This window comes from Lytechinus variegatus, chromosome 1 (assembly GCF_018143015.1).
Source record: "Lytechinus variegatus isolate NC3 chromosome 1, Lvar_3.0, whole genome shotgun sequence".
NCBI classification, from domain to species: domain Eukaryota; kingdom Metazoa; phylum Echinodermata; class Echinoidea; order Temnopleuroida; family Toxopneustidae; genus Lytechinus; species Lytechinus variegatus.
Window position 1 is genome coordinate 71,535,946 of NC_054740.1, and position 26,381 is coordinate 71,562,326.

Sequence of the window (26,381 nt, forward strand, 5' to 3'; positions counted from 1 at the left end):
TTTTTCATTTTGTATTTGCCTTTTTGACGATATCCTAATAGAGTGCAGCGCGCACAGAAAGAACGAGTTTTTGACTAAACGAAGACACCAAAAATTCCTGTAATGCCGGATTCAGACAGGTAAATATTATTTGTTTATAACTTCTTTGGAGTTCATTATATTTTCGTTAATCTCATGTATGAAACAAGTCATAGATCTTGGGTCTGGATCCCGAATTTACTGTTTTAAAAATCACAGAACAAAGCGTAACTCGTATCGGAACTTACGACGTTAACGCAAATGCAGTGCAGTGGCAATGTAGCATTAGAATCGTTACTTGGGGATCCTACTCCTAGTCGGTATTCCATATTGCGTTTGTGACATATGGGTTTGAGTTTGTGTGGTATTTTCGGTCAAAGGAAAGCTTTGAATTTGTCCTGTTTGTTAGAAATAATCTTTTCTTGGTTTCCTTTCGTTAGGGAAGCTGCTACTGGTACTATGTCTATGATGTCACAAATAGAAAATTTAAATTCTAACTTTTTAATATTTCTAGTTTTTTTATTTTTCTTATTTTAATGGATTTTTGGCGCAAAATGCAGTTTTGCACCAGCTGACTTAGTCTTGGCAAATTTCCCCACCTGAAATTGTTTGCAAATGGCATGGCAAGTCTTTCGGTTAAATTTCGAGGTCAAACAATATTCCCACCATGCCCACCACTTTTCCAAATATCGCGATTGTATTTTGGCTCTGATCTCGGCGTTACAATGATTGTTCCATTTACTAAGGTTTGGTTTTGCCATAATCTTGATATGGATTAAGTAAGAGTGGCTACCAAAAGATTTGCTTGCAGCGTGACAGCTCATCCGTTTGTTTGCCACATGTTCAACTTCACTTCATTTCATATCAAAATTACGGCCAAAGCGAAGTGATATCTGACTGAAAATTAACACGATGACGAAGCCGAAATAAAGTCATTCTCGATCGCGATATTCAGAAAAGCGGTGGGCATATTGACCTTGAAATGTGATTGAGAGACTTGCTACATGACATTCAAGAAATACTGCTGAGAAATTTGCTCAAAATTGGCTGGTGCGAAACTGCATTAACATCAGATTTGGCAAGAGTTCCATATGCATCCCCCACTAAAATTGACAATAAAATTGAAAAAAGGAGAAGGTTCAGAATTGCTAGCATAGCGGGAAGAGGTCTTGACTGCAGATAAAATGAGGTGAGTCTGAGTCCCAACTAAGGTACATGTAAGCAAAGCCAATAGTAAAAAAATTATAGAAAAATCTGAGGTGAATGAACTGGAAGTCTCAACAACCTTTTGTTCCCCTTTAAGTTGTGTCATAATGTGTTGGTGCTTGTGTTTGGGTGGAGGCAATAGTTCCATATGCACCCCCACTGAAATTGAAATGAAAAATGGAGAAGGTTCAAAATAATATATCTAGCCCTAATATGATGGTGGAGTAGAAATACATGTACATACCAAAGTATGGCTTTATTCTGTCAAATTTTTGAGTAGGATTGAGTATGTGTAATTGTCCATAGACATCAATTTATTTAGTCAGTAAAGAGTCTCAGTCTAGACTAGTCGGAACTGTCGGCTTTTATCGCTAAAAAAACCTCTTCTGGTATCAGCACTCGCTAGCATAGCAAGGTAAGAAACAGTAAAAAATTGACAGAGAAATATGAAGTGAACAAACTGGAAGTCTCAACAATCTTGTTATTTTGGGTGGGGGATGGGTTCTCTTTCCCAGGTGAAGAGGAACAAAAATCCTTCGCTAACACTTAAGAGGAGGTTAGTCTCCAATAAATGCTTCTGGCACTTCTTCGTATCAATCGCACAGAGAAGTATACCCATTGTAACTTCAAGTTAACAAGTCCTGGAAAAAAAAACTTGTAAAATTGCAATAATTATCATTCTGCAAGTTTTCACGAAAGGATTATAAAAACCTGACTTTTGCGGGAGGAGGATGCCTCACCAAAAGTAGTTGAGGAACCATGAAAAAAATACTGGTATTTGTGCTGTTTTGGCTTCTGCCATGGCTTATAATGATTCCATATTTTAGCAATTCATAACTTTGACATTGTTTAATAGTTATTTCTGGCTGTTCTTTTTCCTCTGAAAATATCTTGTCATTTTGGTTGGATTCCCCTCTACAGCGATATTAAATTTTGTCTGTGTAACTTGCATCTTCTCAGTTGTTCACATCCATCTTATTGATTGAATTTATTTTTTAATTGTTTCATTTTCATTAGATATTCAAAGAGATAGATAGATCTACATAAAACTATCTTTCTTGGATTCAACTTCTGTAAAAGCTTTTCATTTTTTAGTCATAAAACAGTCACTTGCATGACAAATTGGTACTTCATGTTTTCGTGCATACTGAAATCCTCCATCAACAATGTTCTCTATGTACTTAACAATGATCTATCCCACAAAGAAGCTAGATTTGCTTTGCTGAAGTTTGCTCCAATGACAGTAAAATAAGTAAGATGTCTTTTATCAGGAGGTAATCTTGATAGACAGGGTCCCGTAATAGTGAGATTCTCTTCTTTATTGTAGTGAAAGAGATTCCAGTGATTCTGCATCTTCAAGCGATGCATCACCAAGTCATGTAAGAGATAAAAAATATAGTAGGCGGGAGAAGGATGACGGAAGTGAACGTCGGAGGATGGGAAGAAGATCTCCATCCCCAAGACATGGATCGACGAGGAGTTCAAGGAGTAATGAGAGGAGAAGGAGTAAGGATGAGATGAGAGACAGATCTTCAGATGAAGAAGATGTGGAATATCAGGATGAGAGGAAGAAGCAACATCCAAGGAAATTCCTCAAGAGGGATGATGCTGAAGATGGAAAGGCGATGGAAAGACAGAGGGGAGAAAATGATGAAAATAATCATAGAAAACACAAATCTGATGATGAGCTCTCCGTTGGTGCTGATTCAGACTTTGACAACCTGCAAGAAGGGTAAGAAAAACCATAAGATTCATATTTCACATCTTTACATAAAATATGCATCCATGAAATGCTCATTTGTTGTTGATATTTCCTTCATAGTCTTTTGGTTGTAAAATGCCCCGTGTATTTGGTAGTACTTGGCTGATTGATCATTGTCATATTCTATTTTATCAAACTATGAGTGGTTAATTCAGAGCTTTGACCAGCATTGATTGACATTGGCCTATGCAACCAAAGCTTACCGGGTATTTTGTAATTCAACACATACTCAGTGTTTCCAAAATAATTTATCTTCACACCATTATGTTTCTGTTAATGATAAATCTTTTGATTTTAATATTTCAGCATCACCAATATGCTTATGTTTAATTAAATCTTTTGGTTTTTTATATTTTAGCATCACCGAAGCCACTCAACAGCAGCAACAACGAAGGAAACCTGCTAGGTTTGACAGTGACAGTGATGACAGTGATAATAGTCAAGACTGGAGAGAACAAAGGGTGAAAAGTGTTCTACAAAGCCATGTGCAGCAAGTAGAGGAGAGAAAAAAATGGTAAGAGATGATATTGTTTTTATATTAGAAAAGAAAAAATGTACCAATTCTGGCTTCACCATATGCATGATTTCACAGTAGTGGCCTTTGTCTGTCTCAGAAATTAAAATTGGACAGGATAACAAACTGATTTTCTACAAGCTAAATCAAACTATTATAATATTTGATCAGAGACATATCAGATAACATCCTTTGTCTCTTGTTTACACTCTAAGTGTACAAAAGAATTAAGGAGTGCTAATGTGGTTCTATAGTCTATTACAGTGATAATTGTTTATACAACAATTTCTATATCTTTGGTCTCCATGGGTGGTGGTCAGCGGCATTAATTCATGTTTTCAGGTTGTCCTTCCTTTCCCATTTTCATTCTCAGGATAAATAAAGAATTTTTGTTTGATAAACTTTAAAGTCTCCAAGTACGCATGTGTGGCTATCAATGTCAAAGTCACACAGGTCTTTCTGCCTATGGGTGTGAGTATGACAATGACCTGATTTGAAGTTCATGAGGTCAATAGTTTTTACAGTGGGCATTATTTGAAAATTTCAGAAGGAAGGTGTGGACTGCATTTCTGAACTAGAAATGGCAAAGGCATGACTTTGACTGTGCACAGTCAAAAATCCATCAGCTCACAATTAATGACACAGTGACGGCAATGAGTCCAACTCAGACAGAACAGCGCTCTTATGCTATTTTAAACAACAGACCGACCATTCTGCTCAGAGTTTGCAGTTACCAAATTCATGTCAGCAGTGTTTTCCCCCCATTACCATAAAGTGTTTTGTTGTATTTATTGCATTCAGGGACATTGCTTCTGATGATGAAGACGGACAACAGAAGAAAATGCAGAGTGCTGTTGGAAGCAACATCATCCACGGGAACGTTAGAGAGGTAGAAGACGGTGAATTGGACAGACACTCCGACCGGGATACAGAGAGAGGAGATCGAAGGAAGAGGAAGAAGGAAGAAAAGGAAGAGGACAGCAGAGATAGAGAGCGGAGGAGAGATAGAGACAGGGATCGAGACCGTGATAGGAGGAGAGAAGGAAGGGACAGAGAAGAGAGAGACAGAAGGGGAAGAGATGGTGATAGATCCAGTTCTAGGTTCGTAGTAGTTATCATTTGAGAACTTTAATTGCACTCCATATGTATTGTGATAATACAAAGAAAGGATAGGGAAAGAAAGGACTTGCTTCATATCGATCAATTAAACTGGCAATTTTAGCTGAAATTTGTGGTCTGTTTGAACATGTTTTCGTGGTCCTGTTTCTTCTGCCATCTAAGCTACCATGGGTTAATCTAAACCATAAATGGAGATAAGTGGGGAAAAATTCTCAGTACGTTTTTTGGCACCTTCGTTGTACATTACATAGCGTTTTTTTCCCCATTCTCACGGGCTCAGCATTCCATCTTGTTATGTGAACAAAAAGAATTTTGTGTCAAAGCTTCTTGTAAAGACCCCATAATGGTATTTTGTTTAAAATCTCATTTCCTAATTTTTGTCTTGTTTTCCATGTGGATTTCAATATTTATTATTGAGATGGAAAAAAATGAAGAAAGAATTAATGAGTTAGTTGTCTAACATCTTTCCAAATGTTACATGTATAATTCTTTCCTTTTTTTTGTATTTCTTAAAAAGAGTATCTTAAAGCCTGAATTTCATACTTAATCCTAACTTAGTTAAGAAATGTAACACAGTGTTCAATATTAGTATTTCGGTCATGAAAACCAGTTTATAAGCTGTGAATTAAAATTGAGGGAAATAGATTTTGATTTTATTGTTGCAGATTGAACAAGTCTATTTATCATATTCTGTTATGCTGCTGTGGCCACCAGGTGGCGACTCCACTCAATCCGTTAATCAAATTAAGTCTTACACTACTTTGTCTAGATGAACGTTTTATATGAGTATATTTTTTATATGACATTAAAAATAATTAGTAGATGAAGAATGATTAGACTATCTGCTCATAAAGACTGCTTTTCTTGTCTACCACCTGTGGTCTTTTAAGACAGGTATCACTGTACCTAGCCTGTATCATCTTTCCCTCTGATTTAATTGTTCAGATGTACATGTAATGAACTGACTTTAACGATACATTCGGCTTAAAATTGATGAATTATTATGACTTTCAGGAGAGAAGACCGTGATGGAAGGGGTAGATCTCGTTCACCAAACCACTACAGCAAGATGAAAGACAAATATGAAGAAAGATTCCAACGTTCCAGGCAGGACAGATTGGAAGAGGGGGAGGTGGAGGAGACGGGTGGATACGAAGATGCTCGGAGAAGATTCAGGAATAGGAGATTCAGAGATGAGGAGGAAGAGAGAAGGAAGTGGGATGGAAGTAAAGACCAAGACAACACTCGACGGTGAGTGTGTATCGTATCTTTTTAATTGATTGTCTTTAATTCTTAATCTTTGTTGTTGCCAGGTTTGCCATATTACCTGCCTTGAATATATTACCATTAATACCATGAATGATAATGAAGAGGGAGTGATTCAATGATTGTCAAAATCAATTTGTAGACCAGTATGATTTATGTAATTGATTTTTAAAGATGTGACTCACTTCTGCTACAAGTATGTTAAAAAAATTATGTCTGACTAATGGAAGTTACATGTACTCTAAATGTTAAGATATCATATTTTATTTTTGTTGCATCTTAGAGGGCTGAAAAGTTTCCAATCCTTGGTTCCTTACGTTATAAGCATGCACGCCCTCTATCTAATAGTAATAGGTACCAACAATGATTGCATAACCTGTCTCCATGTGATCTATCAACTGATAAAGGTTTTGCTTTGGTTGATTTTATCTTGTTAGGAGGAGAAGAGACGGTGAAGAGGAGAACAAAGAGAATGCTGAACCTCCTCCCAAGAAGAAGAAACCAGAGGTGGATCCTATTCTAACAAAGACAGGTGGAGCTTATATCCCTCCAGCTAAACTTAGAATGATGCAAGAACAGATAACAGATAAAACAAGGTAAATAATTCAGTATCAAATTAGATGTCTAGACTGTAATGCTCTTATGCTTGATGATGACTTTAAAAAGTCCTGTTGATTGTGACCATTGATGTAGGTGATGGGCAAACTGACAATCTCAAAGTGAGTTGGATGTAGCTGTTCTGATTTGAAAGTGAGGATAGATAGATGGATAGAAAGGAAGTAATAATTTGTCTTAGTGATTATACGTTTTATATATTCCAGGTTTAACACAATTTAGATAAATGTATGGAGCAAACAATATTTATACTTATCTACAATAAAGAATGTTCTGCAAATATATTGTGTCTCGAGATTTAGGCTTGTTTCACTGCAAGCATGTCGGTATACTGCACACTCATCTAGATAGTACTTGAGCAAGGTGATTTTTATATAATGTCTTTCTTGAATGTATTGGCCGGTAATGTTATAGTATCATTGCTTTATGTAAGAGCGTGGCTATTTTTGTCTCACCTGCGAAGCAGAGTGAGACTATAGGCGCCGCTTTTCCGACGGTGGCGGCGTCAACATCAAATCTTAACCTGAGGTTAAGTTTTTGAAATGACATCATAACTTAGAAAGTATATGGACCTAGTTCATGAAACTTGGCCATAAGGTTAATCAAGTATTACTGAACATCCTATTAGAGTTTCATGTCACATGACCAAGGTCAAAGGTCATTTAGGGTCAATGAACTTAGACCATGTTGGAGGAATCAACATCGAAATCTTAACCTGAGGTTAAGTTTTTGAAATGTCATCATAACTTAGAAAATATATAGACCTAGTTCATGAAACTTGGACATAAGGTTAATCAAGTATCACTGAACATCCTGCATGAGTTTCACGTCACATGACCAAGGTCAAAGGTCATTTAGGGTCAATGAACTTTGGCCGAATTAGGGATATCTGTTGAATTCCCATCATACCTTTGAATGTTTATGGATCTGATTCATGAAACTTGGACATAATAGTAATCAAGCATCACTGAATAATTTGTGCAAGTTTCAGGTCTCATGATTAAGGTCAAAGGTCATTTAGGGTCAATGAACTTTGGCCGAATCAGGGGTATCTGTTGAATTACCATCATAACTTTGAAAGTTTATTAGTCTAGTTCATTAAACTTGGACATATGAGTAATCAAATATCACTGAACATCCTGTGCGCATTTCAGGTCACATGACCAAGGTCAAAGGTCAATGAACTTTGGCCGAATTGGGTGTATCTGTTGAATTACCATCATAACTTTGAAAGTTTATGGATCTGATTCATGAAACTTGTACATAAGAGTAATCAAGTATCACTGAACATCCTGTGCGAGTTTTTGGTCACATGATCAAGGTCAAAGATCATGTAAGGTCAATGAACTTTGGCTATGTTGGGGTTTTTTGTTGAATAACCATCATATCTCTGTAAGTTTATTGGTCTCGTTCATAAAAAGTGGACATAAGAGTAACCATGTATCACTGAACATCTTGTGTGAGTTAGAGTAGTATTCAAAGTCAGCACTGCTGCTATATTGAACCGCGTGATGCAGGTGAGACGGCCAGAGGCATTCCACTTGTTATTTGTTTGCGACTCTTGATTGATTCTTCCACTGCAGTTACACTGTTTAACTGTTGCAGCAGAGTAACTAAAGGTTGTTGCAAAAAAAAGAAGAATAAAACAGATACACCCATATTAAATGCAGTCGTACAAACTTGTAATAATTCATAGTTCATTGTAACCCTTGTTCATTTGTCCTTACAGTGTAGCATACCAGAGGATATCATGGGAAGCTTTGAAGAAGAGCATCAATGGTCTGGTAAACAAGGCTAATATTTCAAATCTTGGCTTGATTGTGCAAGAGATGCTACAGCTCAACATCGTACGAGGACGGTATGTAAATCTATGAAATCTGCAAAGCTTGTTTTATGCCAGCTTGTTGGAAATGACAAATATACAGAAAATTACCATAGTGCATGTACAATGTAATGTACATTACATTAAACTTCAGCAAAAACCTCATATTGGGACCATGATTTATTGCCTCATGAATATTATATTATGAATGATTGAGTTTTTGCTGTTTCAGAGAGGAAATTTGCCTTGAAAGGTTATTAAACCAGAAATCACCCTCTAATTCAAATCCCACTCACCAGAGTTTGAGGGAAATAGTAGGAAAGATGCCATCCCTAACCAGTGGTATTCCCTTTTATTCACATTTGATTAGTTTTAGCTGGAAAAGGGTATATTTGAACATTGCTCTACATTGTTAGACAATTATTTATGGGGGGGGGGGGGGTGGTTGCTGTTATATCGCCACATAGTGGATTTATAACTGGTGTTAATTGAATTGTTTTGCAAGCTAAAGCAGTAATTGATGTTCTCATATTAATTGTTCTTTTCAGTGGTTGGTTAGCTAAAGCAGTAATTGATGTTCTCATATTAATTGTTCTTTTCAGTGGTTGGTTAGCTAAAGCAGTAATTGATGCCCAGGCTGCCTCTCCCACCTTCACACATGTGTATGCAGCATTTATAGCCATCATCAATACAAAGGTAAGACACAGCAATGGATCTCTTCTTACTTGATCATAATCCATCATTCCTTGAACTAGTGGAACTAAACCTTTTTATACCTCCGCCAAACATAGTGGTTGCTGGGGGCATTATTTATACAGGTAAGGGCCTGTAATAAAGCAAGTCTGCAAAAATTGCTTTGGCTTTGACAGACAGTGGTTCTAATTATACAAAGACAATATGCCAAACAAAATTGTCTTGCCCTCCTTATGGGTTACTGCAGGAGCTGTTATAGTAACAGTACTCAAATCCCCTTTAGTTGTAAAAAGCTCAAGGGGGTTGGGAGGAGCAGAATCTACCACCTCAAAGTTTTAGTCACCATATCTCTATCTGTGATTCTAGCAATTTTGTAATTTTGATGCTTTCTACTGACTTGTTTTTCCTGTTCTGCTGATTTTATTGTAATAAACTTGGCTTCTGATTTAGGTAAATCATTTCTATAAATCCCATTGTGAATCATAAAATGATCTTTCTCATTGGCTTATTCCTGCCAATGATTTCTAGTAGATAAAAATGAACCTTGGATTTCACTCCATCCATATGTCTAATTGTCCTCTTGTGAGAATTCAATAAAATTTCATTCTTGTTGCATAATCAGTTGAAATGATTATAATTGTGATTCTTAATCATCATCCCCTCCTTTTCTAGTTTCCTCAAAATGGAGAATTGATCCTGCGTAGGCTCATCACTAATTTCAAGAAGGGTTATCGCCGTAATGACAAGAAACTTTGTCTGTCGTCAACCAGATTTATTGCTCACTTGGTCAACCAGCAAGTGGTAAGATACATTCTTTTCTTTATTGTGATGGTGATCATTGCAATGACAATGACAGTGGCATTGATGGTGATGAGTGTAATAGAGATGGTTATGGGTACATTTATGTTGACAACGGTGATGTTAATGACAGTGACAATGCTGGTAATGATGATGGTGATGATGATGATGATGATGATGATGATGATGATGATGATGATGATGATGATGATGATGATGATGATGGTGGTGGTGGTGGTGGTGGAGGTGGTGGTGGTGGTGGTGGTGGTAGTGGTGGAGGTGGTGGCGGCGGTGATGGTGGTTGCAAATGCTATTTTCTAGGCCAGCTCTTATTCTTTTCATGACCATGAATGCTATCAAAGCTGTTTTTAGAAACTATAGTCAATCAACATGTCAACATTTATTGGTCAGTAAAGTCCAATATTATTTTTGAAAAATAATCTTAAAAAACAGCCCAGATATCTTCTAATTTATCATTAATGAAAATAATTACAGTGATGAAATTTGAAGACCTAATTGCAATTGTTTTTTTTTCTTCTTTTCCTTAAGGCTCATGAAGTAGTCTCTCTTGAGATCTTAACACTATTGTTGGAGCAAGCTACCGATGACAGTGTTGAGGTAGCTGTAGGATTTCTCAAGGAAGTTGGACAAAAACTCACAGAACTTTCTCCAAGAGGAATCATGGGTAAGACAAAACAAAAACTAACAATTGTTTATATTGAAATTATCAATTAGTAATCACTTTGTCTCTCTATATTACCTTTTAAACCACTGCATTCCTTACTAAGAGCTGCAGGCATGGAATAGTGATATTTCTTTTTGAAAAGTTAGGAAATGAGAAGCTCAAAAATATTTGTTCATTACTCATGATTTATTATGAATATTTTTATGTTTAATATTCACTATTAAATTTAATGTATTTTCAAAGGAAAGTAATTAAAGCTTATCAACAATCAGCTTATCAATAATTCATAGGAGTTAGACATACATGCAGATTTGGCTGATAATGAACTGAATGCCTGGCACATAGAAACATTAGTCTGCTCTCTATTACAGCAATCTTTGAGCGACTGCGTAGCATCCTTCATGAAGCCGAGATTGAGAAGAGAGTTCAGTACATGGTGGAGGTGATCTTTGCCAATCGTAAAGATGGCTTCAAGGACTTCCCTGCGGTCATTGAAGAACTGGACCTGGTGGAAGAAGATGACCAGTACACTCATCTACTCACTCTTGAAGATGACTACAATACAGAGGATATACTCAGTAAGTTGCATAAATCCACAATTTCCATTCATCCAGACAGGGTACTGTTTTGATTCAAATGGTGAAAGTATACCTAATTATGATTGCAATAAATTGGGGAAAAATGTTATTGAACGAACCACTTTCTTTTTGCCAATGCTAAACATAGTTGGCATGCATCTTGGTTTTAGAGTGAAGAATGCAAGACACAATTTTGACATGTGTAAGAAACTGTTGCCATGGCAACAGTAATAAGTAGAATTAGTACTGAATTTGATGTACTATATTGAGATTTAGTTAAAATTATTGTTTAAACTATGATAATGACATTATTTGGGGCTAACCTCGATTAGCATCTTGCTATTATGTTAGCTCCAATCACCAAATGTTTTGTTTATATGTGTTGTACAATTCCTTGTACCTGACAGTGATATTTGGTAATAAAATAAATTCAATTTAATTCAATGTCAAATTACTTTATCCACATGGTAATGGGAATGGCATTTGTGTTGGTTTTGCTCACATAAGACTGACATGATTGATAGGGTGGGAGTGATACGTCCAATTGATGTTAACACAAAACTTGTTGGTCATTTTTTACCCAGATGTTTTCAAGGCCGATCCAGAGTTTCTAGAGAATGAAGCGAAATACAAAGCAATCCGTAAAGAGATCTTAGATGAAGGCAGTGAGGACTCTGAATCAGGAAGCGAGAGCGGATCAAGCGAAGAAGATTCTGATGAGCAAGATGAAGAAGGTAAAAGATAATATTTAGTTTGGTGTTGACCTTTGGGTGTTGGTGTTGGGCCAATATTTACATCAGCAAAGCGCTTAGTTTGGAATGAAATTTTTACTGGGATGGATCTTGCAGGGTGTTGTGCTTTCAGTAATTTGAGATAAGGTGCTTGAGTTAAGGGAGGCAATCTAACTTGTGCTTACAACAGCAACACCAAATTTGAACTCACCCTTTGACATGATATCTTTGTTTGATTTGTGTGTCATATATTTGATATTTTAATGTCACAAGGCCAGCACTGACGGTATATGGAATTGCATTATGCAGGCAAAACTGCATAGGGCATTCCACTTGTTTCAAAACTCATGCAACCAGGGTGATGCTCCCATCTGTTTTAGGTATTAACAATGAGGTGCTCAGGCACTTGTCCCTAGTGTCATGTTGTTCCATTGTACATATCCTTGTATGGGCTGCATTTCCACTAAACATACACTCACATGTACATTATTTGTAAATTTAAAATGAGATGCCAAATGCTGACCTATTAATCCAAGAAAAAAGTGCAAAAACAATGGTTTCTTGATCTGAATTCTTTCTGTAGTTTATAACTTTAACCAAATTCCATTGCTTGAATTTGTTTGTTTGTTTTTGCATAATTTGATTAACATTTTATGGATACCCACCCCCTTCACTCTTTATCCTCTTTTGATCCCTTATATTTGCCCAACCTTATTTCTATAATATGTAGAGCAAGAGAAGATGGAGATCAAAGATAACACTGAGACAAACCTGACAGCCCTCAGACGTATCATCTACCTCACCATCCAGTCCAGTTTGGACTTTGAAGAGTGTGCTCATAAGATGCTCAAGATGGAGTTGAAACCCGGCCAAGAGGTACCACATTCTGTTCAATTAGATAATTCCTTAACTCTCTGCCAAGGCACTGTCTATTAAATGGGGCTTCAGAATCCTTAAAGGCAAAGTTTACCATGTAGATACATGGTCCCGATAAGAGCAGAAAAATTGAGGAAATATTTAAACGGGAATGTTTGGTTAAATCCATCAAAGAATGTGAGAGTTATGATTATGAAATTGTTTCATTTGTTATTTGTGACGTCATATGCAAATAGTCCCCCATATACTATTTCATGTAATATAAATTTTGTAAATTCCATATTTTTGATGGAACAAGATGAATAAAGATGGAATGGGGAATGAAATGTTGTGACTGATAATATTGGTTATATTATCAGACACATTATTTCATTCCCCATGAACATCACTTTCAATTTCTTGAGAAAATTGCATTAGGGGAAATCTTTATCACCCAACACATAGAGGAGCTGCTTGACTGTGACTCCATCATTATTTGATAGATTTTCATCAATTTCAAAAAATCCCCCCAACCATTGTCAATGTATTTATTGAATAGTTTTGTTTTATTTATCCTGTTATTTCTCCTGTGATAAGTGACACACTTGATTTGATTTTTGTCTCACCTGCGAAGCAAAGCGAGACTATAGGCGCCGCTTTTCCGACGGCTTTGACGGCGGCGGCGTCAACATCAAATCTTAACCTGAGGTTAAGTTTTTGAAATGACGTCATAACTTAAAAAGTATATGGACCTAGTTAATAAAACTTGGCCATAATGTTAATCAAGTATTACTGAACATCCTTTTAGAGTTTCATGTCACATGACCAAGGTCAAAGGTCATTTAGGGTCAATGAACTTAGACCATGTTGGAGGAATCAACATCGAAACCTTAACCTGAGGTTAAGTTTTTGAAATGTCATCATAACTTAGAAAATATATGGACCTAGTTCATGAAACTTGGACATAAGGTTAATCAAGTATCACTGAACATCCTGCATGAGTTTCACGTCACATGACCAAGGTCAAAGGTTATTTAGGGTCAATGAACTTTGGCCGAATTGGGGATATCTGTTGAATTCCCATCATAACTTTGAAAGTTTATGGATCTGATTCATGAAACTTGGACATAATAGTAATCAAGCATCACTGAAAATTTTGTGCAAGTTTCAGGTCTCATGATTAAGGTCAAAGGTCATTTAGGGTCAATGAACTTTGGCCGAATCGGGGGTATCTGTTGAATTACCATCATAACTTCGAAAGTTTATTGGTCTAGTTCATTAAACTTGGAAATTAGAGTAATCAAGTATCACTGAACATCCTGTGCGCGTTTCAGGTCACATGACCAAGGTCAAAGGTCAATGAACTTTGGCCGAATTGGGTGTATCTGTTGAATTACCATCATAACTTTGAAAGTTTATGGATGTGATTCATGAAACTTGTACATAAGAGTAATCAAGTATCACTGAACATCCTGTTCGAGTTTCAGGTCACATGATCAAGGTCAAAGGTCATGTAAGGTCAATGAACTTTGGCCATGTTGGGGTTTTTTGTTGAATAACCATCACATCTCTGTAAGTTTATTGGTCTAGTTCATTAAAAGTGGACATAAGAGTAACCATGTATCACTGAACATCTTGTGCGAGTTAGAGTAGTATTCAAAGTCAGCACTGCTGCTATATTGAACCGCGTGATGCAGGTGAGACGGCCAGAGGCATTCCACTTGTTTTAAGTTAGGTGTTTCATTTTATGGGGCCTAAAAAATATATTTCTTTCTTTTTGTTATTATTATATTCATTACTATTATTACATTGTATGTTCTAGTGCAAGTTCCCCAGATATGATTTCTGTTTTCTTCCTTTTGCAATGCAGAAAGAAGTATGTCTGATGATACTGGATTGCTGTGCTCAACAGAGGACATATGAGAAATTCTTTGGACTTTTGGGACAGGTATGTAGATAGATTTTAATATCACTTTAAAACCAATACATCCATTTTAGACAGGTCTTTTTGTTGCTCTGCATCTCACCTTGTATGAGGAGCGTATCATAATGGCTGTAGCATCCTAACCAAAGGTATCTATGGTTTGTTTCATTCTTCACATGGATGAGAAAGAGGTACCAGATAGAATCTAAAGCAGATTTTTATGATTATTATTGTTATGCCATGGACAGATGAATCAGATATCAGTAGGGGAGACCGGGGTTAGTTGGAACATGGGGTAAGTTGAAACATTGTAATTTTCTTTAACGCCTGTAAAATAAATCTATGCAATACTGCCCTCAATTTATTGCTATTGATAATACAACAGTGTTGAATTATTATTGCAATAGATTGAGGGCAGTATTGCATAAATTTATTTTACAGGCGTTAAAGAAAATTACAATGTTCCAACTTACCCCATGTTCCAACACAGCATTTACCTACAGAATGTTCACGGATTTAGCCTATTGAATATTTTGAGGAACGGACATAATAATATTCATATAATGAATTATATTTACTGGCAAAAGCTGTTCATATGTAGATTTTGCTCCTACCACCAAAGATGGTTTTATAGGCATTATTGCATCTTTGATTATACTATATAGTGCAACAATTTATTATTGAAATAATGTAAAAAGATATATATGCAGACCTGATACCTTCAACTACATGTATTTTTCTTCATTGCAGAGGTTCTGTCAGCTGAAGCAGGAGTATGTAAGGGAATATGAAGCGGTTTTTGCTGAACAGTATGAGACCTGCCATCGCTTAGATACAAACAAATTGAGGAATGTGGCAAAGTTCTTCTCTCATCTTCTCTACACCGATGCTATCTCATGGACGGTATGTGAACGCCTCGTAAATATTCATTTATTTATTATATCCTATATATATTGAATCCTGCATAGTCATTGGTTCAAATACCATCATGTGACTAAATTTACTATGATATTGCGTGAGATCAGACCTCAATATATTTTTCGCTATACCAATATTCTTACGCCATTATTTAAGAAAACGGATATTTAGCTAATTTTCGCGGGCACACTGGTCGGAGAGCTTTGTCTCCCAGGCATGTCCCATGATGCGTCAGGCACTAATCTGCGTTCTGCTGAGCATGGTGGCTTAGGGAAAGTTGGTCATTCAATGCAAGTAACCATACTCTGGAAGCTCTGTGCATAGATTTTGGTTCTAATTTATTAAAAGTAGGATATAAAGCAATATATCAGGTGGTTCTATTGAAAGCATTGTGGGAATTATTCATCCTCGGTTGAACTATTTTTCCCTCGAGGCTGGGATAAATCCCACTAAACTTTCTCAAAGCCTGAAATATTTGTATAATATAATGGCATATAATCATAATGATTCATTAATTTCAAAACCTTCGTTTCTCTTTATTTTCCTTTCCATCTAAATAGAATTGTACTCTGCAAGCATACTAGTACATTTTGGAATTATTCTTCTCTGTCGTCTTCACATCTACTCGATTACAAGAATACCTGTAAATTATGAAAACTTTTTCAGGCTTCAAAATGCCATATTTGTGTTCACACCCACCTCAACCCGATAAATTCTGGTAGTTATGAGCCAGTTTAATACAAGACTCTTGGTTTCCTGTACATGATATTTATTCTTCTTGCCTTGTGTCTAAAGTTCTTGTACTTTGATTTCACTGCAAATCCTTGTGACATTGGAAAAATTCCTGTGAAAGTTGTCATAAGTTAAAAAAAACCTACTACCTTTAGGGGTTTTTTTTGCGGACATTACTGTTAATTTGCTTATACTGGCAAATTTGTTATTATTTTCTGATCTAGGTATAATTTCCGTTCAGAAAGTACCAAATGGGTGTTAATGAGCAGTTTGTTGCAAATGACTTCCCACACAACTGGTGTACATTTCTTGCGTTAAATGGTATATTCCTACATGTACAGTTGAGGCCAAAAGTTTACATACACCAATGGAAAACAATGAAATTTGTTCGCATGCCAAACATCGTAAAATTTACTATATCTTCAGAAATATAGATACTACCATGACAAATTTGGTATCAAATGAGAGACCATATTAAGCTCTTTCACATATTTGGGATGTTTTTTTTATTATATTTTCAAAAATCGTTTCATAAAAATATATAAAAATCAAAGCTATGATTTATATTGCATTTTCTATCATATGTCACCACTGAACAAAATAGTGTAATCTGAAATGTTTATGTCGAAAAGTAAGTAGCGAAAATATTTAATTCTTTATTAAGTTTTTATTTTTAATTTGTCTAAAATAAGAAGATTTAGGGAGAAAAGTGACACCTAAATATTTTTCAGCTCCTGATGACAAAGCAATGTGATGAAGGGGCATGACCTACTCATTTGTTTGATATCAAATTCATCATGATAGCACAAATATTTTATAAGATACAGTAAATTTATGATGTTTGGCAAGTGTCAAATTTTCTTTGAATTTCCTGGGTGTATGTAAACTTCTGGCCTCAACTGTGTGTGTGGCTGACCTGGCACCTTAGAACATGTTCCAGTTGTGGGTAAAGTCGTGCGTAACGATACAAACAGCTTTATGAAACACCAACCATAGATTTTTTTTCTTGTCATTGGATAGGTATAAATGCACCTTTCCTGATGGTTTTTTGTCTCACCTGCGAAGCAAAGTGAGACTATAGGCGCCGCTTTTCCGACGGCGACGGCGGCGGCGGCGTCAACATCAAATCTTAACCTGAGGTTAAGTTTTTGAAATGACGTCATAACTTAGAAAGTATATGGACCTAGTTAATAAAACTTGGCCATAAGGTTAATCAAGTATTACTGAATATCCTATTAGAGTTTCATGTCACATGACCAAGGTCAAAGGTCATTTAGGGTCAATGAACTTAGACCATGTTGGAGGAATCAACATCGAAATCTTAACCTGAGATTAAGTTTTTGAAATGTCATCATAACTTAGAAAATATATGGACCTAGTTCATGAAACTTGGACGTAAGGTTAATAAAGTATCACTGAACATCTTGCATGAGTTTCACGTCACATGACCAAGGTCAAAGGTCATTTAGGGTCAATGAACTTTGGCCGAATTGGGGATATCTGTTGAATTCCCATCATAACTTTGAAAGTTTATGGATCTGATTCATGAAACTTGGACATAATAGTAATCAAGCATCGCTGAACATTTTGTGCAAGTTTCAGGTCTCATGATTAAGGTCAAAGGTCATTTAGGGTCAATGAACTTTGGCCGAATCGGGGGTATCTGTTGAATTACCATCATAACTTTGAAAGTTTATTGGTCTAGTTCATTAAACTTGGACATTAGAGTAATTAAGTATCACTGAACATCCTGTGAGCGTTTCAGGTCACATGACCAAGGTCAAAGGTCAATGAACTTTGGCCGAATTGGGTGTATCTGTTGAATTACCATCATAACTTTGAAAGTTTATGGATCTGATTCATGAAACTTGTACATAAGAGGAATCAAGTATCACTGAACATCCTGTGCGAGTTTCAGGTCACATGATCAAGGTCAAAGGTCATGTAAGGTCAATGAACTTTGGCCATGTTGGGTTTTTTGTTGAATAACCATCATATCTCTGTAAGTTTATTGGTCTAGTTCATAAAAAGTGGACATAAGAGTAACCATGTATCACTGAACATCTTGTGTGAGTTAGAGTAGTATTCAAAGTCAGCACTGCTGCTATATTGAACCGCGTGATGCAGGTGAGACGGCCAGAGGCATTCCACTTGTTTTTCTTATTACACAGGTAATTGATTGTATTCATCTGAATGAGGAAGAAACTACATCATCTAGTCGTATCTTCATAAAGATCCTCTTCCAAGAATTATCAGAGTACATGGGACTCCCAAAGCTTAACGATAGACTCAAAGATGCGTAAGTACATCCGGTGATCATAACCTTCAAACACCAACATCACCTTGCAGAGTGTAAAGCAAGTTGACAATGAAAAAAGAAATGAGAGCTATTTCTGGCCTTAATTGTCAGTTGACTTCATTTTGCTTTTATGAACACGCGGAATTACTATTATCAATTATTTCTTTAAAAAAAAGTCTTTGTCAAATTATTGGTCGAGACACTGTTGACATCATTGTGTACTTAGCGTCAGTTTTGGTATTATGAAAAGTGTGTGATATTCCTTTTTTTCTGTTCATTTAATTGTACTTATGTTGCTTCTGTAATAATTCTCAAACATTTAATCACTTGCATACAGGACCCTTATGCCATTCTTTGAAGGAATGTTACCTAGGAACAACCCTGCTCATACAAGGTTCGCCATCAATTTCTTCACCACCATAGGACTTGGCGGTCTAACGTAAGTTATTCAATCTGTTATTGAGGAATTATAAATTGCATATATGATTTTTGTCTTGCCTGCATAGCAGAAGTGAGAAACAGACACTGTTTATTTGATGGTTACAACTTGATCAACATCAAATTTTAAGTTTTTGAAATGCCATCAAGTGTCAGTAGTAATTTTGCATGAGTTTCAGTTCACATCTAATTCATCTAAATTCATATGTATGTGAATTTTCAGTGACTTTTGGGGAGTGGTTTTGTCCCATTCAGTCAAATGGATAAGTAATTTTCAAATTGGTTATACTTCTAACAGTAATTACATGTTTTGACTCAGTTTTGACTAATTTGGAATGAATTTTATGTCACATCATCAAAGTTAAAGGTTATTTTAGATCAGTGAGGTTTCAAATAATAATATTAAGAATATTCCAATAGTTCTTGAAATTCATATTAAATTTCTAGAAATTCAATGCCAGATCATGTAGCAATTACTGAAGCATGGTTAAATATGATTAATAATTATATTATATTGGATGGCTATTCATGTTATACCCGAAAAATAATCAACAAGTTTGGCTAGGATTGTATGAACTGAAGATGAGTGCAATATTTACCCTGACATGCAGAATATACAAGTAGAATGTTTCTGGTTTCTCATGAAGAAAATCAATCCGAAATAATGATAAGTTTTTATGATCTGTATTCATGAGACCATGCAGTATAACACGATATTACATAGTAAGATTGTACATATGCCTATGGAGAAGTCATTAGTTTTCAAAGCTTTGTGCAGTATGCCCTGATATTGCAGTGGCAAATCATGCAGTCCAAAATACTATATTATGATTTAATTTTCCTTTATAACAGTTTTTGTCTTCTCAAGAACACCCAACTCACGGGATCCATTTCATAATACTTGTTTGTTATGATATTAAAAATCAAATCGGATCAGGCAGCAATTATTGGAGCATGATTGTGATTATTTTGTAGAGTTAACCTTCATGATTGATTATCTTTGCAGGGATAACCTTCGTGATCATCTCAAGAACTTTCAACGACAGATCATGCAGCAGCAACAGCCCTTGGAAGAGAGTGACAGCGATGAGAGTGAAAGTGAGGAAGAGGAGGAAGACAGTAGCAGTGAAGAAAGTCCAGAAGAAGACAAAAGGACGAAAAAGAAAAAGAAGAAGAGACATGAGAGTAGCAGTGAGGATAGTGAGGAAGAGGAAAGAAGGAGAAAGAAGAAGAAAAAGAAAGATAAGAAACGGAGAAGAAGGCATGAATCAACAGATAGTGGGAATGAAGATGAATCTTCAGATGAGGAATCAGAAGGTCAAAGCTCAGGTAAGAGTTTAACAGAAATTCATTTTTTTATTAGAATTTAGAATAATCAGTGTTAGATCTGAGACAAACTCATCCGAGATTAGACAAAAGAAACATATTCATGGAAGTAAAAATAATGACGCTTTTATGAATTTTTGCCAGACACAGATTTTAAATTGGAGTTGTTTATAAAATCATATTTTTTAGCAGTGCAGGGTCTAGCATGCACTTATTTTGGACCATGTATTCAGGTATCGCGAGTTTGGTCTCAAAAGTTGCCTAAGACTTGATAAAAATGAGTCATGACAAGTTTCAGCCAAAGCGATTTATTGCAAAAGAAAATCAAGGGGGAAGGGCCGAGTTAGCTCCCCCAATGTTTTTACACTTGAGCCAACATTTAAACAACATCTTAAATTTTGAATAAAGACACTCCAAGTTGTTCTGTTATTTTATTTCTCACAGGAAGCTCTGCAGACAGAAGAAAAAGGAAGGAAACATCTTCAAGGCGGAGTAGAGAAGAAGATAAGCGTCGGACTAAAACAGACTCTCATCATAAAAGAGATTCAAGACACAAGAAATCTAATGAAAGACAGAGAAAGGTAGATAGTAGCAGTGAAGAGAGTGAAGACGTTACTGATCACATTCCACAGAAAAGAAATAGACACCATGTAGAAGACAGAGATAGAGGGGGTAAAACAGGTCATGAATCAGATAGGGCTAGCCGAAGGGCAAAGGAGAAGGAAGGTGAGAGGAATAGGACAAGAAGTGACGACAAACACAGAAAAGAGGATAACAGGGAACACAGAAAAGGAGAAAGGAAAGATAATGAAGATCGGAGAAGACATACTAGGGAAGTAGATGAAAGAAACAGTGGTGAAGAACAGTCTGATAGGAGAAAAGAAAAACTAAGAAGGGAAGATGATAAAAAGGAAAGAAGAAGTAAGGAAAAGAGGAGAGATAGAGCTGATAGCGATGAAGAACTAGCAGCGAGGTTAAGAGAGCAGTTGAGGAGGGAGGATGAGAGAGTTGAAAGAAAGAATAAGGAAAAGAGGAGACATCAAGAGGATAGTGATGAAGATGTAGACACAAGAATGAGAGAACGGCTTAGGAAAGGAGAGAGAGAAGAAAGAAGGAATAAGAAGGATCGAAATGAAGATAGTGACAAAGAACTAGCCATGAGAATGAGAGAACGAATGAATGAGAAAAGGGAAAGGAGAAGCAAGGAAAAGAAGAGAAATGTAGATGATAGTGATGAAGAATTAGCAAGAAGAAATAAAGAAGAGGAAAGGAAGGAAAGGAGAAAACGAGAGGAAAGTGACGATGGTGAGGAAGTCAGAAGAAAAGAGGAAAGTAGAGTTAGAAGGAATAAACATGCTATGGAAGATAACGAGTCTGAAGGAGGTAGAAGAAAGCATGATAAAGATAAGAGAGACAGAAGAGAAGAAAAGAGAGATAGGCGTGAACAGCAGAGGGAAGAGAGTGAGGAGGAAGAAAATGGGAGACAGAGACGAGGAAAGGATGAGAGACAAAGGCCGAGGGAAGAAAATCAAAGAAGAGAGAGGGATGTGGAAAGAAGGAGAGAACAAGAAGAGGATATAAACTCTGATGGTAAACGCAACAAGGGAAAAGAAAAGAAGAGTAAGAAGAATGAAAGGAGAGGAAGGGAAGAGGACTCGTCTTCTGATGAACGTATGGAATGGTCGAGAGATAAGGAGGAGAAGAAGAGAAGAGGTAGGAAGGTGGAAAGGGATGAAGAGAGAAGGAGAGAAAGAGAGGAATCTTCTGAGAGGGAAGATATGAGAAGGTACAGAGAGGTGGAAGAGAAGAATAGGAGAAATGATAGTGAAAGGAGAGGGAGAGGGAATGAAAGAAGAAGGGAAAAACATACTTCTGAGGAAGAAGATAGTGTTAGATCAAAGGATAAGGGTTATAGAGAGGAGATATCAGAGAGGAATAGAGGTAGAAGAGAGAATGAGAGAAAGGGAAGAGATGAAGATAGAAGGATAGAGAGAACAAGAGAAGAAAGTTCTGATGATGAAAGGAGAAGAGGGTCTAGAGAACAAAGACATTGGAATGAAAGAGATGGTAGCGAAAGGAGAGGAGAGGGGAAAGAAAGGAGAATGGGAACAGGAGAAAGAAGACATGAAAATAAGCAGGACTCTGATATGTCTGATGAGAATGATAGAAACAAAAGAAGGAGACTGAGGGAAGAAGAATTTGAAACTGGCAATAGAAATCTGGGTGACAATCGTAGGAGACGTGATGAAGAACAAGAGTATGAAATCGATAATAGCTCAAAACAGAGAAGGAATGAGAGAGGAGAAACAAGACCGAGAATAGACGATAGAGGTTTTTATGAACGTGAAACATCTGAAAGACGTGATAGGAATAGAAAAGAGGAAAGGGAAAGGGAGAGATCAGATGAAAGAATAGAGATTCAAAATGAAGAGAGGCATAGTGATCAAAGGAAAAAGAAGGTAGAAGTTACTGAATCTAGCAGTGAGGAGGATGATAGTAGTGAGGATAATTCAACTGATGATTCCAGTAGTGAAGAAGAGAGCGAGGGAGAAGGAGAGAAAAACGATGGGAGTAGAAATGAAAAGAGGGGCACGGAGAGGGAAGAAGAGGAAAGAAATCATGTTTCCAAGAATGCAAGAGATGAGAGTGAGGATAGTGACAGTGATGAGAGTGATAATGATAGCGATGATAGTGAGGATAGTGATAGTGAAGAGAGTGAAAGTGAAAACGTTTCCTCTAAAAAAAGAGAAGAACAACGAATGAAAGAGCAACGTGAGCGTGTAAAAGAGAGCGAGAGTGAAAGTGAGAGTGAAAGTGAAGATAGTAGTGATAGTGAGGAGAGTGATAGTGCGGAACGAGAAAAGGAAGAGAAGAGAAAAAGTGCAGGTCAGATGAGAGATCAGCGTGGACGTGCCAAAGAGCAAAGTGAGAGTGATGAAGATAGTAGTGATAGTGATGAAAGTGAAGAGGAGGAAGATAATGAAAAGGAGAGCAAAGAGCGTAGAGAGGTCAATCATGTACGAGAAGATTATAGAAGACCGGAAAAGGATGAAGTGAGAAGACGGCAAGAAGAGCGGAGAGAAGACATTAGAAGAAGAGAAGATGTACGCTCATATCCTGTGGATAGCAGAAGTAGAGAGAATGACGGGTACAGGAATTCTTATGAAAGAGAAGGAAGAAGGGACCGAAGCTATGAGAAGGAGGATTATATATCAGATAGGCATGATAGAAGGGATAAAGAACGAATGGATAGGAGAAGAGAAAGAGACAGGCGATGACCTTGGTAGTATCCTAGCATTAATCATATTGATTATGGACAGGCTGCTTTACGTAGGTGTACATTGTATCATAGATAATCATTAGATATGTGATAAATTTATTTTGAGATATGAAATATGTCATGTTTTCTTATAGTATGATTGCCAACACACAAACTGGTTTTCTAACTGGAATATCAAGGGCTAAGACATCCAAATGCATCTTATCATTTATTGTGAGAAAGAGCATTTACATTGATTTAAGGATGATGTAAACCCTGGATAATCACTGTTGGCATATCAAATCATAGGCTATAATTTAATTAGCTCCCCTTTTCAAAGATGTGTATCACTTTTTGAAAGTTAGAATGGGTATCTTGAGAAAGATCCTTAGATTTCTACTTCAAGTTATACCAGTGCATTGCAGGATGTGTCGAGGATATATCCATAGAATATTATACAGAAAGTATTTTACAAAATATAATTGTAAAAGGTAACATCACAGCCATGGAATGATTTTGAAAATTCCCTTTCACCTCATAACATGATTTGCAGAAAGCTGAAAAGTTATACTTACTCCAAATTTAACCAGATTTTATTGAGCACTTAAGGAAAAAAAGGATTTTTGACCTGATTTCATAAAGTTGATTTTAATTTTACCATGGTACAACCCAAAAGAGTATGCAGAGTTCTTGTACACAATAATGCTTATATCATTGCGTACGCTTAGAAAAGTGAGACACAATAATACAAGAAATCATTATATTCCATTTTTTATCCATGGTATGCTCAAAACCGCCGTTGTGAATTTGGGCCATTGTTTCACATAACGGACACTGGTGCACTAAAAATGCAACTGTGTAGTAAAATTTGGTTAAAGTTGTTGTTTATATTATTTAATGTTAAATATATCTGATTAACTCAACAATACCTGTTTAAATGCTGTAAATGCTGTGATGCTTTAAAATTGTCTAAAGTGCCATGTCCATTCAATTAAGAAGAATTGCCATTTTTAAAATTTGCTTTATTCTTGTGTTTTTTTTTTTTGTAATTTGAACCCAATTTGTAGGTTATTTTAACTCCAGATACTCTATGTGTTGAACCCAATCTGTTACCCCAGACAAAACCCTATGCAGTATTATTTATTTCATTGATATTTTATTCCCTTTTCTGCCATTCCATGTTCACCAACTATGTCACTTTAAAAGGAATGAGTTGTATATTACTAGTAACCTATGTTGTATTTCTTCAACAATAAGTCTATGAATGGTTGATGAATATAGAGTCGAATCATGATTGAATTATTAAAGGACAAGTCCACCCCAACAAAAACTATTGATTCAAATCAACATTTTTCTGAGGTGGACTAGACCTTTAAATATATACAATTCTACAGCCAGTTATAATCTATGTCCCTGTACCCGTCCACACAGAAACGTTAGTGCTGACAGCGCACTAACAGTAGGCCCAGTCACATCTTTTGAGTTATGATGTCAAACGTTGATACAAGATGTAACATGTTGTTGTGACGTAGGCATCACTGCAACATCACCGGTTGTAAGCCTCCGTTAGTGCATTATCAACGTAAGCATTGATTCTGTTCGGTCAGTGCAGGTTGGTATTCTGAATTGTGATCCAGTGAGCATCCAACCCTAATGACTGATTTATTAAGTATAGGTTGAATGTTGAAAGAAATTTGACCAGAAATTCGAAAATTGTGGCTGTTTGAAATTACCTACACTATGTAAAGCTCATATTTGGAAATTTTTAAGGAGATAGTGACAGGTAATGGGGATAAATGAACACAAATGCGCAAACAGATTGAAGCTTGACAACTGTTTGTATGTGAAAAAAAGTATGCTCTTTGAAGGAAATTCGTTTTCAATTAAATGTGATGTGGTAAGACACTTTCCACATTTATGTATTGGTACATGTCTCTATAAGCAAATGACAAAAAGTTTTTTTTTATTAAGTTTTTATTGTTTTCATTTCCGCTTAAGCAAGTAAAATTGTAAAATTTCAACTGGAGGGATTTTTCAAAGTGCATACTTTTTGTTAATATGCGCTGTACTACTTGATTCCTCCGTATTAGCAATCTATTGTTCACTTGTATTTTTCTGTGTTGAAAAATAATGAAAGATACAAGTGGTAAATATTTTTCCTTCTTGATTTTCACCTTTTCCCTGTATATTTAGGATTTTTGTTCTGTGTGTTTTGCCATGTAATCTACTTGTAGACATACATTGTATGTTCACATTGAGACATGTATATAACGTCACTGTTTTGTACACACACTTACTGTGCAAAGTGCTCTGAATTAAATATTTTGAATTCATTTCTGATATCTTTCAGGTGGAGAATTGTTATTCTTTAATAATCAATGAACTGTAACTCCACTGTCTACAGCCCATGTTCTGAAGTCAGGTGTAGTATAAACTCTGGTCTAAAATTGTGGTTTAACTATTGGCCAGTTGTGAAATAAATCTATAACAGTGTAGATTCAATTGATCTGTTCATTTATTACTCAAGTAATAAATACATATCTGTAAATAATGATAATAATATAGGGTATTTATATTGCGCACATATCCACCTTGTTAGGTGCTCAAGGCGCTCCTATATTATCCGGCTAGGCTAGGTGTTCATAGCGCACACAGCTTTAGCTAAAACAGATAATTTCATCATTAAAGCATGATGAAAGAGTGCAGTAAACTTTAAAAATATACAATGTAAACAGATTTTTGACATATTTGGCTTGCCATAATTTAAGCCAAGATTTAGACCAAGGGTTTTAGGCTTCAGAATATGGGCCTCTACATTTATGT

General features: G+C 36.2%; 1 protein-coding gene across 1 annotated transcript; it reads left to right on the top strand.

The window, feature by feature from the left end:
* The first annotated feature begins 29 nt into the window (after window positions 1-29).
* On the top strand, window positions 30-24,902 carry LOC121421876 (pre-mRNA-splicing factor CWC22 homolog). Its single transcript, XM_041616679.1, has 19 exons — window positions 30-119; window positions 2,552-2,956; window positions 3,345-3,500; window positions 4,302-4,601; window positions 5,634-5,870; window positions 6,323-6,481; window positions 8,230-8,358; window positions 8,925-9,018; window positions 9,688-9,816; window positions 10,363-10,498; window positions 10,870-11,076; window positions 11,661-11,810; window positions 12,538-12,683; window positions 14,533-14,610; window positions 15,337-15,489; window positions 18,408-18,535; window positions 18,873-18,974; window positions 19,980-20,302; window positions 20,744-24,902. The coding sequence occupies exons 1-19, from the start codon at window positions 103-105 to the stop codon at window positions 23,575-23,577; spliced, it is 5,883 nt and encodes a 1,960-aa protein (XP_041472613.1). The 5' UTR covers window positions 30-102; the 3' UTR covers window positions 23,578-24,902.
* The last annotated feature ends 1,479 nt before the right edge of the window (window positions 24,903-26,381 follow it).

Excerpts from the sequence above, each read along its gene's own strand:
- LOC121421876 (XM_041616679.1), top strand. Across the intron at positions 8,359-8,924 it reads CTCAACATCGTACGAGGACG|TGGTTGGTTAGCTAAAGCAG; the intron begins GTATGTAAATCT and ends TGTTCTTTTCAG. Across the intron at positions 10,499-10,869 it reads TTCTCCAAGAGGAATCATGG|CAATCTTTGAGCGACTGCGT; the intron begins GTAAGACAAAAC and ends TCTCTATTACAG.